Source organism: Coregonus clupeaformis, chromosome 33 (genome assembly GCF_020615455.1).
Source record: "Coregonus clupeaformis isolate EN_2021a chromosome 33, ASM2061545v1, whole genome shotgun sequence".
Taxonomy (NCBI): domain Eukaryota; kingdom Metazoa; phylum Chordata; class Actinopteri; order Salmoniformes; family Salmonidae; genus Coregonus; species Coregonus clupeaformis.
The window spans coordinates 28,056,357-28,072,749 of NC_059224.1; the positions used below are offsets into that span (position 1 = coordinate 28,056,357).

General features: G+C 44.5%; 1 protein-coding gene across 3 annotated transcripts in view; it reads right to left on the reverse strand.

Annotated features, from left to right (window-relative positions):
- cep85l (centrosomal protein 85, like) overlaps positions 1-16,393 on the reverse strand; it is an 88,399-nt gene that overhangs the window by 22,048 nt on the left and 49,958 nt on the right. For all 3 annotated transcript variants that reach the window (XM_041860627.2, XM_045210246.1, XM_045210247.1), the window contains 8 exons: positions 5,700-5,785; positions 3,943-4,060; positions 3,521-3,772; positions 3,155-3,307; positions 2,222-2,376; positions 1,961-2,078; positions 1,790-1,840; positions 1,459-1,572 (listed from right to left, as the gene is read on the reverse strand). In XM_041860627.2, the coding sequence (XP_041716561.2) occupies positions 1,459-1,572; positions 1,790-1,840; positions 1,961-2,078; positions 2,222-2,376; positions 3,155-3,307; positions 3,521-3,772; positions 3,943-4,060; positions 5,700-5,785 (1,047 nt within the window). The remainder of the gene's footprint in view (positions 1-1,458; positions 1,573-1,789; positions 1,841-1,960; positions 2,079-2,221; positions 2,377-3,154; positions 3,308-3,520; positions 3,773-3,942; positions 4,061-5,699; positions 5,786-16,393) is intronic.

Here is a 16,393-nt window from a genome sequence, read left to right on the forward strand (position 1 = left end):
AGCGATTACAGCATTGATTCTTGGGTATGACACTGCAAGCTTGGCACACCTGTATTTGGGGAGTTTCTCCCATTCTTCTCTTCAGATCCTCTCAAGCTCTGTCAGGTTGGATGGGGAGCGTCGCTGCACAGTTATTTTCAGGTCTCTCCAGAGATGTTCAATCGGGTTCAAGTCCGGGCTCTGGCTGGGCCACTCAAGTACATTCAGAGACTTGTTCCGAAGCCACCCCTGCGTTGTCTTGGCTGTGTGCTTAGGGTCGTTGTCCTGTTGGAAGGTGAACCTTCGCCCCCGTCTGAGGATCTGAGCGCTCTGGAGCAGGTTTTCATCAAGGATCTCTGTACTTTGCTCCGTTCAGCTTCGATCCTGACTAGTCTCCCAGTCCCTGCCGCTGAAAAACATCCCCACAGCATGATGCTGCCACCACCATGCTTCACCGTAGGGATGGTGCCAGGTTTCCTCCAGACGTGATGCTTGCCATTCAGGCCAAAGAGTTCAATCTTGGTTTCATCAGACCAGAGATTTTATTTTATTTTATTTGTTTCTCATGGTCTGAGAGTCTTTAGGTGCCTTTTGGCAAACTCCAAGCAGGCTGTCATGTACCTTTTACTGAGGAGTGGCTTCTGTCTGGCCACTCTACCATAAAGGCCTGATTGGTGGACTGCTGCAGAGAGGATCTCCCATCTCCACAGAGGAACTCTAGAGCTCTGTCAGCGTGACCATCGGGTTCTTGGTCACCTCCCTGACTAAGGCCCTTCTCCCCGATTGCTCCGTTTGGCCGGGCGGCCAGCTCTAGGAAGAGTCTTGGTCGTTCTAAACTTCTTCCATTTAAGAAAGATGGAGGCCACTGTGTTCTTGGGGACCTTAAATGCTGCAGAAATGTTTTGGTAGCCTTCCCCTGATCTGTGCCTTGACACAATGCAGTCTCGGAGGTCTACGGACAATTCCTTTGACCTTATGGCTTGGTTTTTGCTCTGACATGCACTGTCAATTGTGGGACCTTATATAGACAGGTGTGTGCCTTTCCAAATCATGTCCAATCAATTGAATTTACCACAGGTGGACTCCAATCAAGTTGTAGAAACATCTCAAGGATGATCAGTGGAAACAGGATGCACCTGAGCTTAATTTCGGATCTCAAAGGGTCTGAATACTCATGTAAATAAGGTATTTCTGTTTTTTTTTAAACTGTTTTCGCTTTGTCATTATTGGGTATTGTGTATAGATTGCTGAGGATTATTATTTTTTTTAAATCCATTTTAGAATAAGGCTGTAACGTAACAAAATATGGAAAAAGTCAAGGGGTCTGAATACTTTCCGAAGGCACTGTAAACGGGGCTAAAGAAATGTCCGCTCATTGTTTGTTGCTCCCAAGAATAATTCTACTTTGCGATGTGTACACATTTGTAGTTAGTGTTTTTGGAGAGGTTGCGTGGGGCTCATCAGTGAGGGGCTGGTTACCTGTTGGAGGGTGTGGGTGTGGGAGAAAGCAACCAGGTCCTCGTCCTTCTCCTGCAGCTGTTGCTGGAGCTCTTGGGAGAGACTTCGCTCCTTCTGTAGACTCTGCTCTACAGCCTGCAACAGAATAACAACACAGCCATCACATGAAACGCCCACTATGCTGTATGATGACAGAGATGACTGATCCTCATCCACTTCTTAAACATTATCATCATCCCCATCATCACCATCATCACCACTCACAGACACACAACATGACAACTACTATACTACAATAGCACCTGATTGAAGCATACTGTTGACCCAAATAAAGTCTAATAGTAGGGCTTACCGTCAGCTCAAGAGTGAGTTTTTCAATCTGGTTCTTCTGATTGTCTATCAGCTGAAAAAGAGCAGATAGGAATCGTAAACATCTGGTAGCTGTCAGACTCATCACTCTGAATGACCCTGTGTGTGTGTGTGTGTGTGTGTGTGTGTGTGTGTGTGTGTGTCTGCATCTCACATTGCTGGTGGTGGCTTGCTGTTCCTGTAGCCGTGCGTTCTCTACCTCCAGCTGCTTCAGGTCCAGCATGGGGAGACGGACCCCGTCCTCAAGACACTGCTCCACCTTCTCCTGCAGGCTGGGGGAACCAGAGAGAGACACAACGTTAGGGCACCGTCTGTCATCAACACAACTAACCAGCTCTGTTTTAACACACTGTTCCAACTAAAAACAGGAGTTGCAGAGGAATATTGCTATTGTATCTCAATTCCTTGATCATACCTCTGCACAGCAGCCACCAGTTCCTTCTCCCTCTTGCACTGGGTCTCAATCAGGTCCTCTTTCTCCTGCAGCACGGTGCGGCCCTCCTCCAGGTGTTTCTCTAGACGAGCCACTGTGTCCTGCAGGCCCTGGGCCTTCCCCTGACCCTCCTCCAGCTAATAGACACACACAGCACATGAACAGAACATTAGGACTGTACACACACAAACAGGCAAACACAACTAGATAAGACTCACCGAACCATACACACCAGTTTAGCGCACACAAACCACACTTTGAAATTTACATTGCCGTAATTGTTTGGTTCTTATTGACCTCAAGTGATAAAAGGGTGTATTACATGATTACTATTACCAAATTGAATCTCATTATTGTCTTGAAGAAAATGACATAAAGCAGGTTGACGATGATTTAATAATCATTGCAGTTCAGATAGACAGGGCAAACACAATAGAAGACATATTATCTTATGGTTGATCAGAGGTTACTAACAGACACGATGAACTCCCCTGACTCCTCCTCCTTCCCCTCTAGCACTCCCATTAATGCAGCCTGAAATGGCTGATCTAATCAGGTCTAATGGGATTAGAGAGCTGTAATGAAGAGGCGCCTCCGCTCCATTACCAGGTGTTAGCTTAGCACTGAGACGCTAGCTAGCAGAGAAGCTAGCAGGGGCTCACTATCTGGCCATGCTAGAGGGGGCAGACATAAGGAGCTTTCTGACCAGTGACCACAAATCCAATTTCAACCAGTAACATTAACGTTTAACCCTCACCTAAAACTTGCCTTTAACCTAAATCTTAACCCTAAAACTAAACCAAGATCATACAGGCTAGCTCATGTACTTTCTCATCATTTTTTGTTGTATTTTCTAACATGGCCATCAAATGACTAAGAAGCTGAGGTGATCCTGTGGCTGGATAGGGTCTCTACCTGCTGGGCCTGGGTCTGGACCTCGTCCAGGGAGGGCAGGTCAGCCAGGTACTTCTCCAGGGTCTCTATCCTCTGCTGCTTCTCCTGGTTCTGCTCACTCTCCCGCTGACACTTCTTCTTCAGGCTGTTGATGTAGCGGTCACGCGTCTTCATCTGGAGGGCAGGACAGAGGGTTGATTACATTCATTAGGGTTAGGGTTGTGGCTAGGTTAAGGGTTCCAGGGGTGTAGACATCAAGCTAGAGTTAGGGTTGTGGTTGAGGCAGGGTTAGAGTTGATCCAGGGTGTAGACATGAAGCTAGGGTTAGGGTTGTGGCTGAGGCTGGGGTTAGGGTTGATCTATCTGTGTAATGTGCCCATTGCCCACCTTCTCCTCCAGCTTCTTGATGTCCTCTGTGTATTTCTGGGTGTTCTGTTTGAGGAACTCATTGAGGTGGATGACCTCCAGCTCTGCAGCGGCTAGCTTACGGCCCAGCTCCCCATTGTCACAGCACAGAGGGCTCACCCTATCTGGGACCTGCAGCTGGGGCTGGGGGTGGGGCTGGAGCTGGGGGTGGGGGTGGAGCTGCAGATGGAGCTGGGGGTGTGACTGAGTCACCGGACTGTCATATGGAGACTCCTGGAAAAGAGAGGAGGAGAGAGTTGTCAGTCTTTTAAAGAGTTCCAGATATGTCAACAAATGTCAAAGCTTCAGACAAAGCTTAGAAATATTAACACTTAGCCAGTTGTGTATAACAGTATACTAGGTCAGATAATTGAGTTGTTACTGGATAGGTGAGGCTTTATTACCTTAGCTTTGAGTAGATAGGGGTCGTCACAGCGCCCCTTCTGGCTCTGGAGGACCTGTTGCGCTTTCAGCTCGTTCTCCCTGATCCGAGCATGGAGCTGTAGGATCTGCTGCTTTTGTCTGGAAAACACACATCAGACATAGAATGTCAGCAATACACCACAATATAGCAGAATAAGCTATACTGATATCCAGGTAATACTTACATGTAAAAACATGAGGTACACATTCAAATATGCAATAGTCACACACAGTGCCACCTCTCTCCATTATGAATATTAAGCAGGCTGGCAGTAATATAGAAAAACACAGCCAACAGGCCAATCAATGTGGAGCATGTAGGACGATATATAATAATACTATATAATAACATCTGTCTTAATGCCACTAGTGTGTATAGCATATAGCATAAACATCTAGCCCAGGGTACTTTTGAGTCAGCGTTGTGGACAGGTGGTAATATAAACTGAGTATACCAAACATTAGGAACACCTGGATACACCTGGTCAGTCTATGTCATGGAAAGAGCAGGTGTTCTTAATGTTTTGTATACTCACTGTACAGCGCTCTCCTCTAGGCTCCTAAAATTAAGGTAGTGTGACTCAGTGTAAATCACTTGTCTAATATTTCTCTCTTGTGAAGGGCTGGGCCAGCTGGCTACATGCTATCCTGATGAGGCAAGCATAATTCCTCCCCTAAACCCCGCCCTGAAAAAATGTTATATTTATAATAATCTCCTAATACCTGTGTGTAGCTCTTTGCTTTGACATTTTCTGCCTTTCAGCAAAATAAAAGGGGAGTGTTGATAAATGTTACTGGATCGAGATAGGAATACTAAATGCTTGGTGTGTAGGTTGCTTTCGACTGCCACCTGGTGGTGAAAGTAGCTTGTTTTCGCATTCATTCCAGTCACAACTGATGGAGATATTCAATAACAAGGCACACAATTGAGAAAGCCCTCGCTTTAACACCTTGACCAGCCTGCTGCTATCCCAACTCATGGATAGTTACATATCGGTAGGAAAGTGTTCGTCCCATATCTAACGCACACAGCATGCTGTCTTATTCACAATAACACCAGTTGACCAGGATTTCCAGTGTGCTAGCCTGGGCTGGCTTGCACACGGATCTCTCCAGTTCAAAGCGGGTCCAGCCTTTAATGTCATACCAGTCTATGTGTCGATGTGGCAGGGTAGTGTCTGTGTGCTGTGTCTCGGCCTGTATTTTCTGCAGTAATCTCAGGATGAGTGTGTGGGTGGGTGACCCTGTACTGTCCACTAACCTCCCCTGGCACTGCCCAGCTTGTCCTGTCAGCACCAGCCTGCCACTCTGAAAGGGGACACCTCGGACGCGTGTGGCCGCATGCCGCCACACTGACATCTGCTCAAGGTCATTGAAAAAGTGTGTATGTATGTGTGTGTACATGCCTCGAGCGATGCTGCCCCATCATATCAGAGACTGCAGTGCTCTAACTTTCCACTGGGCAATGACAACCTGAAGGGACACTCACGGAATGTTTTTCCTTCCAATGTGATGAACAGAGCCAGACAGTGCTGCAATATAATGAGGTACATACTGTGTACATTTGCTGCTCAGAAGCCTTGGTCCAACTCAATAATGCTAAGATTCGGGTGTGTTTCTCCTAGAATTGTTTTGGTGTTTTTCTCCAGCCTAAATGAATTCCCCTGCTTGGCCCAATGACTCACTACTGCACCTCTCCTGGTTTAAATTTCCCTGTCCTCTGCTGTGTATTTCTGACCTGTCAATCTCCAGCTCTCTCTGTCGCAGAAGGCCCTCTTTGATCTTCACCAGCGTGTTCACAGGAAGGGAGGCTCCGCCCAGCATCTGCACAGGAAACACACACATCGGTCAGCACATTTACAATAACATCTACTAAACAAGCAGATCCACATCGTTGTCATCCTTGTCGTCATCTTCATCATCTTCGTTAAAATCAAACTAAAGGTTTAACTAAGAGATACCCAAGAGATTCAACTAGCATAATGCCATTTTGCATTCATAACCTAACTGTAGTCCCTATACAAAGACATGAGCCACAGCTTATCTGCAACTTTCCAACTTCAAAGCCCATGTACACCTCCAAACACTGGGCCTTCACACATTCCAACAGTATATCCTTTAAAGCTCTCCTCTCTACAGTGTGGGGAGGGTGTCATGGATGGGCCGTTTGGGCGGGCGTCTCTTCAACATTGCATCAGTGAGTGACTAATCTCCTATAGCATAACAAGGTCTATGTGCCAGATGGCTGGGCTGCTGCAGGGCCCCTGGTGAGGAGCTAACACAGGGATCACGCTATTCCGACAAGGTCCCATTATAGGATCAGGTATGTTCTCACTACCTCCTACTACAGAGGCACAGGACAGAGAGAGCCAGGTCATGTTCAGTAGGCACGAAATATAAAATCATTTGAATCGGAAAGACCGAAATGGGTGTTCTTATTGGACAAATTCAGTTACTGAACGCGTCGTCACTTACTATTATAATCTCGTCTCCATAAGATGATTGAAGGTATGGAGGCTGCAACATCTAAGTCTTTATTTCTATAGCTCAAAAGATATGGTAAAACCCTGAAACCATATCTGAAACCCTGGATAATCCCATAGGTATTCTAAAATGGTGGACTGGACATTGTGTCTACAACACTCAAGGCTCTATCTGACAACTGTGGTGATCTGGCAGTCACCATTGACTTCAGGCTTAGTCATGAGTGGTATGGTGGTGCTATGGCGCTATGTGCACAAACAATACACACCAATAATATGGATCCTGGACACAAGAGCCATAACCACATACTGCTCTTTACTTATCAGATGTGTGTAACCCCTTGGTAATCATCTCTTAAAATATTTTCCAGTTGAGTTGCCCTGCCTGCCGCCAGGTTAAAAATACCTATCCTATTAATGCCCTAGATATCAGCTTCACAGCTCTTCTCTCTGTCTCTCTAGCCCTGGTAAAAAATGCTGCTGAGGACCCCCTCCTGTGAGGCTTTGCCCCTCCCAACCCCCCCCACCCCCCACATACCCTGATAGGAACCAGGTGCTCAGCAGGGTAGGAAGACATCACAGGAGGTTGGTGGCACCTTAATTGGGGAGGACGGGCTCGTGGTAATGGCTGGAGCGGAATCAGTGTAATGGTATCAAATACATCAAACACATGGCTTGATACCATTCCATTCGCTCCGTTCCAGCCATTATTATGAGCCGTCCTCCCCTCAGCAGCCTCCACTGGCAGACATCCATCCGTCCCTGACTCCAGATCCACTTCACATAGCTTAGTCTATTTTTAACAAACCATTGTGTGATGGTGGCCACAGCAGCGGGCAGAAGCAAGCAGAGACGTGTCCAGTGTATCCTGGTAAGACAAGCTAGTACACATGGGCTCTCAGCAGACAGGAGATATTACAAAAGGGCCCCAATAAAAGGTAGGGACACTGCTGTAGTGACAAAAAACAAGCTGGGGGGAAACACAGGGAGTTTCCACAACACTGAGCAGCTGTGTGAGGAGACAAGCCAGGATAGGCCAGGGTAAGACAGGACAGGGTAAGACAGGATAGGCCAGTGGGGCCCACAGGGACTGGCCTGAATTCTGTCTGGATCCCACTGCTTGCTTTGGCCCACTCATCACAACATAGACAACACAGACACACATGCTTTTTAGCTCTGACAATATCACCACACATGATTGTTTACGGGTTTTGCTGCAGAGGAAACGGGAGGAAAGCTCTAACTCTCTCTAAATACAACCTAAATAGCGATCATGACAAACTGAGGAGATGTCCCTGTGTAGAGGAAACTCAGTGTGTCTCTGGGGAGAGCAGAGCACCAAACCACCACTACAGCCTTCAGGGAGCAGGAACAACCCCCAGCAAGCGGAAGTCATTATGAAAAAAGTATGAAAATGTATGCACTCACTACTGTAAGTCGCTCTGGATAAGAGCGTCTGCTAAATGACTCAAATATAAAATGTACGTCCAAACAGACCACGGTCTAAATTAGGACTGGTGGTTTCTGTCCTGTCCTCTCTCTCTCTCAGTGACATCGCAGTGAGAGAGAGAGGACACAAGGGAATGAACTGGGGATCCATCCAGCATAGGGAAAGTCCCCACTATGTAGACTCTCCATCATCCTTAAAGGGTCACTAGTCACTAAGGCACTGATTTAAAAAACTCTAAACAGCCCTCTTTTCTCCATTGACATTTCATTCTTTGATTATCTCAGCTAACAGGAAGAAACCCACTGGAGAGTGGCTCTATTGTTACTAGGGTGACATTGATGGATGATGGTCGAGTTTGTACATTAGTTTGTACTAAAAATGAAATGGCATTGTATGCTGGTTGCCACTTTCTCTGGGAATCAGTGGTGAAAGAGAGGCTGTTCACTTACTTGCTTGCAAAGTTTATAGAAAGAGAAAGACAGAGAGAGCAAGCAAGAGAGAGTAGGTTAAAGAGAGAGTGGGTGGGTGGGGTGCAGTAAGTATGTCGCCATGCATTCGGAGGCTCTTGGGCTGGGGGTGGGGCTGGGGAGGGAGGGAGGGATTTACTTTAACATTAGGGATGAATGGCTGGTCTGGGGCATAGCTGTCCCCACCAGCTGATAGCACAGCCCAACACAAAACAACACCCACCGCCATATGACTGAGATCATGTCACTGCATGCCTGCTAACCCCACACACACTTTTTTTTTATTTTTTATACTGCATTGGTTTAATACCATACACCAGCCATAGAGGAAGCCTACTCCCAGCACCAAGCCCTAGACCCAGTATCAGGCTACCTCACATTGTCACTGGTCCTAGAGCAGGAGCATACTGTATATCTCTGGTTGTCTGGCAACAGGTTAATCAGTGTTCCATCTAATGACCATATTGTTGCTTTCCTCCTCCACACAGTCATTTCAACCAATTACAGTTGAAATGCAGTAACAGCAACAGCTGCTCCCAGACAGACCGAGACCCAGACCCAGACCCATTCATTACACTGTGCAACTGCCTGCTGAACGCTTGAAATGCCAAACGACAAGACAGTTTCATTTAGATGCCTGGGGAGCTGGGTTTATTCATCTGTACCACACAGTGAGATGGAAACATGCAAACACACACACAGGCACGCACACACCAAACTAACGAACCAGAAACCGAATAATATTTTATAATGTGTCCCACATAGGCCAGTGAATTTATAGTTCAAAGCATTCTTACTGGGAGGTGATCTTTAATCCTGTCAAATGACTATCTTCATGGCAGAGCTTATTACTTAAACTGTCCAGTGTTTCCAGATTTTTATAAAATATGACCTATAATTGCTTACAATATGAGTGAAATAGTTTTCCTTTAAATAGTTTTTAATTAAGTATGTTAAAAAGCAGCTTTTCTGTGTTGGAATGGTGTGGGCGTACCCCCAACAACAGAATGGTGTGGGCGTATACCAGTCGTTCAAAATATTAACGTGAGTAGACCTCTGATTTGCCAGCTCATCTTCCTCTAAGCCGCTGATTGGCCAGCTCATCCTCCTCAGGAGTATGACACCATACTCTATGAGGAAATAGCAAGCATTTTTGAAACGGTCTGTTTGAGATACAAGTTTGAGGTGGGGTGTTTTTCTTCAATTTTATGCTTTGACAAATACGAGTATAGAATGAGTCAGCTGCAAACTGTAAATCTGTTAGGCCTACTGGTCAACGGTGCTATTGGCTAGTTAGCATAGTGAGGCTCGAGTTACATGTAACATGGCACGGCTATGACCCAGGTTAGCTCTATAGTGGACTTGCTAGCTTGTTAGCACCTACATCTCACTAGCTAGATTTACAAACTATCTCACTAGCTTTCTCATACTTCTCCTAGGCCTACATATTAGGTACTGTAGTCCTGGATTTAGCCCAACAATCTTTAATTGCATCCATTTAAATTGAATAGAAACGGCCTAGCCTGTTTCACCAAGTCTCTCTTGGACCATCTCCAGTCGAGGACAGCATTTGGCTTTGGGGCAGGTTTCAGCTGCATCAATATGTTACCAATTAAAATGAACCCATGGCACATTGGGAACAACACAACTTCCCTGACTTCTTGTGGAGATGGCTGACTAAATGACACCTGGGAGCCAAGCAGGCTAATAACTGTAGCTCTCTCTGTCCATCTCTCTGCTGGAGAGGAGGAGGTCTAGGAGGGCCCTGGAGACCTGACATGCAGGCAAGCTGACTCATTATACTGTAGTATGGTGGGTCAATATGGAGGAGAGAGACGAGCCATACTCTCTCGCTTTCTCGCTCCTCTCACCTTCTTTCTCTCTCTCTCTTTTTACCTCTTTCTTAGTCTCTCTCTGTCTCCCCCCCCCTCTCTATCCCCTGGCTACTGCTGTGGCAAGGCGAGGCTAGCGTCACTCTGTCACATAGCACAGCTAATCTGCTGCCAATTCCTAGAACGTTATCGCCCTTGCCGCCCTCTTCCCAGGGCCCTCCAGTGCAGACACCCCAGCTTTCAGCACTCTCCCAGCCTTGCACACTGACACACACCTCCTCTTCCACCTCTCCTACCCTAGCAGGGATACATTGGGACTGCCTTGATATGAGCATAGAGAATGCATTAGGCTATACCTGTACATTCAAAGCTAACGCCACAATGTAATGTTGTTACAATGGTCAAGCATAACAGACCCACGTGGCCTTAAAGGCTCAAAATGGTGCCTGCTGGACTGTGTGTGGACTATATCATGTGACCATCAGAGAAAAGGCAATTTACCGTTAATCCCTGTCATTAATTTCTGTTAATACATGAATTAATTACAGTCCTTCATCGTTCTCATTCTTGGAGTGGAAACGTTGTTTGCAGAGTTCACAACCTGCTACACTTGTGAGAAACAAGGTTTGGTTTATTTCATACCATAATCTACGTGCTCCATGTGTCTGGTTTCTCTGTCCTGTTAATGTTTGTTGATTGTCTTAATTTCCAAATGCCTGAAGGTACCACGTTCATCTGTACAAACAATAGTACGCAAGTATAAACACCATGGGACCACGCAGCCGTCATACCGCTCAGGAAGAAGTCTCCTAGAGATGAACGTACTTTGGTGCGAAAAGTGCAAATCAATCCCAGAACAACAGCAAAGGACCTTGTGAAGATGCTGGAGGAAATAAGTACAAAAGTATCTATATCCACAGTAAAACGAGTCCTATATCGACATAACCTGAAAGGCCGCTCAGCAAGGAAGAAGCCACTGCTCCAAAACCGGCATAAAAAAGCCAGACTACGGTTTGCAACTGCACATGGGGACAAAGATCGTACTTTTTGTAGGAATGTCCTCTGGTCTGATGAAACAAAAATAGAACTGTTTGGCCATAATGACCATCATTATGTTTGGAGGAAAAATGGGGTACCTTGCAAGCCGAAGAACACCATCCCAACCGTGTAGCACGGGGTGGCAGCATCATGCTGTGGGGGTGCTTTGCTGCAGGAGGGACTGGTGCACTCCACAAAAAGATGGCATCATGAGGAAGGAAAATGATGTGGATATATTGAAGCAACATCTCAAGACATCAGTCAGGAAGTTAAAGCTTGGTCGCAAATGGGTCTTCCAAATGGACAATGACCCCAAGCATACTTCCAAAGTTGTGGCAAAATGACTTAAGGACAACAAAGTCAAGGTATTGGAGTGGCCATCACAAAGCCCTGACCTCAATCCTATAGAACATTTGTGGGCAGAACTGAAAAAGTGTGTGCGAGCAAGGAGGCCTACAAACCTGACTCCGTTACACCAGCTCTGTCAGGAAGAATGAGACAAAATTCACCCAACTTATTGTGGGAAGCTTGTGGAATGCTACCCAAAACGTTTGACCCAAGTTAAACAGTTTAAAGGCAATGCTACCAAATACTAATTGAGTGTATGTAAACTTCTGACCCACTGGGAATGTGATTAAATAAATAAAAGCTGAAATAAATCATTTTCTCTAGTATTATTCTGACATTTCACATTCTTAAAATAAAGTGGTGATCCTAACAGACCTAAGACAGGGAATTTTTACTAGGACTAAATGTCAGGAATTGTGAAAAACTGAGTTTAAATGTATTTGGCTAAGGTGTATGTAAACTTCCAACTTCAACTGTATCTTTATTTTGACGTTAATGTTGCGTCAATACGAAAATGTGACCGATCCTCTCCAACCTGGCATTTCTTAATTTGTTGATTAATATTTATAAGTAGGTAATAACCTGAATAATAATAATGAAATGCCGTGATAATAACGAAGTGTAATGGCTTGTTTCATATAGGTTATGTCGGTGACCGTGTACATTGGCCTGGCCAATTGCCGTAACCTCAAATTCAAGACCATCACAGCCCTAGCGAATGCGTATGAGAGCACACACACACACACACACACACACACACACACACACACACACACACACACACACACACACACACACACACACACACACACACACACACACACACACACACACACACACACACAGAGCCTGGAGGAACAATAGAGGCAGGGAGGAGTCAGTGAGTCAATGTTGACAGATGCTTTGCTCCTAGGCCCCGATTCCAACCGGAGTTAAGCGTGTGTAAATGGAACATTATTCCCTTTTTATGCACTTTTCTCTCTTTGCATATTCTGACCTTGAACTTAAGCATGAGAATAGCATGCTATTCAACCGCTATTCATTCGGGGTGGAGATCTAAGGAATGAAGGTGTGGCAGAGGTGTGTCTACAGATAAGCCGTGTTCTGACATTGACTTAATTCCCTCATAATTCCACCACCTTTACGTGTGAGGAAACCATGAATAAGGTTGAGCGAACCTGCCGGTTCCAAGTGGAAAAAGCATCTACTTTCTTTTTTTCTGTTAGAAATAACAGCAGTCAAAAGTTTGGACACACCTACACATTCAAGGGTTTTTCTTTATTTTTACTATTTTCTACATTGTAGAATAATAGTGAAGACATCAAAACTATGAAATAATACATATGGAATCATCAAGTAACCAAAAAAAGTGTTAAATAAATCAAAATATATTTTAGATTTTAGATTCTTCAGAGTAGCCACCCGTTGCTTCACCTGGAATGCTTTTCCAACAGTCTTGAAGGAGTTCCCACATATGCTGAGCACTTGTTGGCTGCTTTTCCTTCACTCTATGGTCCAACGCATCCCAAACCATCTCAATTGGGTTGAGGTTGGGTGATTGTGGAGGCCAGGTCATCTGATGCAGCACTCCATCACTCTCCTTCTTGGTCAAATAGCCCTTACACAGCCTGGAGGTGTGTTGGGTCATTGTCCTGTTGAAAAACAAATGATAGTCCCACTAAGCGCAAACAGATGGGATGGCGTATCACTGCAGAATACTGTGGTAGCCATGCTGGTTAAGTGTACCTTGAATTCTAAATAAATCACAGACAGTGTCACCAGCAAAGCACCATCACACCTCCTCCTCCATGCTTCACGGTGGGAACCACACATACGGAGAACATCCGTTCACGTATTCTACGTCTCACAAAGAAACGGCGGTTGTAACAACAAATCTCAAATTTGGACTCATCAGACCAAAGGACAGATTTCCACCGGTCTAATGTCCATTGCTCGTGTTTCTTGACCCAAGCAAGTCTCTTGTTCTTATTGGTGTCCTTTAGTAGTGGTTTCTTTGCAGCAATTTGACCATGAAGGCCTGATTCACACAGTCTCCTCTGAACGCAGTCTCCTCTGAACAGTTGATGTTGAGATGTGTCTGTTCCTTGAACTCTGTGAAGCATTTATTTGGGCTGCAATTTCTGAGGCTGGTAACACTAATCAACGTATCCTCTGCAGCAGAGGTAACTCTTGGTCTTCCTTTCCTGTGGCGGTCCTCATGAGAGCCAGTTTCATCATAGCGCTTGATGGTTTTTGCGACTGCCCTTGAAGAAACTTTCAAAGTTCTTGACATTTTCCAGATTGACTGACCTTCATGTCTTAAATTAATGATGGACTGTCGTCTCTTGCGATAATATGGACTTGGTCTTTTACCAAATAGGTCTATCTTCTGTATACCACCTCTACCTTGTCACAACACAACTGATTGGCTCAAATGCATTAAATTCCACAAATTAACTTTTAACAAGGCACACCTGTTAATTGAAATGCATTCCAGGTGACTACCTCATGAAGCTGGTTGAGAGAATGCCAAGAGTGTGCAAAGCTGTCATCAAGGCAAAGGGTGGCTACTTTGAACAATCTCAAATATAAACTTTATTTAGATTTGTTTAACACTTTTTTGGTTACTACATGATTCCATATGTATTATTTCATAGTTTTGATGTCTTCACTATTATTCTACAATGTAGAAAATAGTAAAAATAAAGAAAAACCCTTGAATGAGTAGGTGTGTCCAAACTTTTGACTGGTATTGTAAATGGATAAGAGTTATTAATAAGAGCTATGTAAATGAGTAATCCGCTTGGAAAAGGAGATTGTAAATACACATAGCAATTGTTTTAGATAATTTTTCCTCATGATCCCAGGAGATGTCAAACCAGCCATATGGAAGCAAACTCAAAATCCTATCAACATGACATGTATTGTGGCTCCTTTCCACAGTGAAATAGGCTATAAATAGCTGGCCTGTTATTCAGAATTTTAATTGTGTGGATGAAATTTGGACACCTAAGCTATAGGCTTTTGTAGGGCTGAACCTGCCAAGTTGATATATACACTTTAGAAACTGGCTTTTCTCCATTTTATTTGACAATTTGTATCATGTTACATATTAGGCACTAATCGGGAGCCACGGTCAGTAATACATTTATAACTGTCACTTTTGTGTTCGTTTTCTTCAATTTGTACCTTACATTTTGCATCATTCCATTCCGTTTCCCTTTCTTTCCTCTGTCACGTCGATGTAAGTTGTTCCTGAGGGTCGCTAGCATCAGTGGATCATATTAGGCTAACGTTGTGCAATAATTTGGGACATTTTACGACGACTGGACCGTTGTCATACAGTTCCATGATTAGTGAGAATTAGGATAGGTTTATAGGACTATTGTTCAAGCCCTATTGTAGACTTTTTCCACCTTCCAATATTTCATTTAAACTTGAATATGACAACTTTCAGGATGAATCAAACCACTTTATGTTTTATTCATCAATATATTTTATGTATAAAGGCTCTCCAAACCTGTTTAAAAAAAAATGATTGACACATTCTTAACCCTAAAATGTGCCAAAATAATCTACAAAATCAGAGTATTTTTTAATCTACCAGTTGGTGCTGAAACGGAGACGAAGATGTATAGATGGCATTCTTTCATTGATCCCTATTTTCTGAACCCGTTCTCTCGATTTATTCTAGTCTGTCGACAAAATTCTAATTAAAAGGTACAGTGGGGGAAAAAAGTATTTAGTCAGCCACCAATTGTGCATGTTCTCCCACTTAAAAAGATGAGAGAGGCCTGTAATTTTCATCATAGGTACACGTCAACTATGACAGACAAATTTAGGAAAAAAAATCCAGAAAGTCATATTGTAGGATTTTTTATGAATTTATTTGCAAATTATGGTGGAAAATAAGTATTTGGTCACCTACAAACAAGCAAGATTTCTGGCTCTCACAGACCTGTAACTTCTTCTTTAAGAGGCTCCTCTGTCCTCCACTCGTTACCTGTATTAATGGCACCTGTTTGAACTTGTTATCAGTATAAAAGACACCTGTCCACAACCTCAAACAGTCACACTCCAAACTCCACTATGTCCAAGACCAAAGAGCTGTCAAAGGACACCAGAAACAAAATTGTAGACCTGCACCAGGCTGGGAAGACTGAATCTGCAATAGGTAAGCAGCTTGGTTTGAAGAAATCAACTGTGGGAGCAATTATTAGAAAATGGAAGACATACAAGACCACTGATAATCTCCCTCGATCTGGGGCTCCACGCAAGATCTCACCCTGTGGGGTCAAAATTATCACAAGAACGGTGAGCAAAAATCCCAGAACCACACGGGGGGACCTAGTGAATGACCTGCAGAGAGCTGGGATCAAAGTAACAAAGGCTACCATCAGTAACACACTACACCACCAGGGACTGAAATCCTTCAGTGCCAGACGTGTCCCCCAGTACATGTCCAGGCCCGTCTGAAGTTTGCTAGAGTGCATTTGGATGATCCAGAAGAGGATTGGGAGAATGTCATATGGTCAGATGAAACCAAAATATAACTTTTTGGTAAAAACTCAACTCGTTGTGTTTGGAGGACAAAGAATGCTGAGTTGCATCCAAAGAACACCATACCTACTGTGAAGCATGGGGGTGGAAACATCATGCTTTGGGGCTGTTTTTCTGCAAAGGGACCAGGACGACTGATCCGTGTAAAGGAAAGAATGAATGGGGCCATGTATCGTGAGATTTTGGGTGAAAACCTCCTTCCATCAGCAAGGGCATTGAAGATGAAACGTGGCTGGGTCTTTCAGCATGACAAA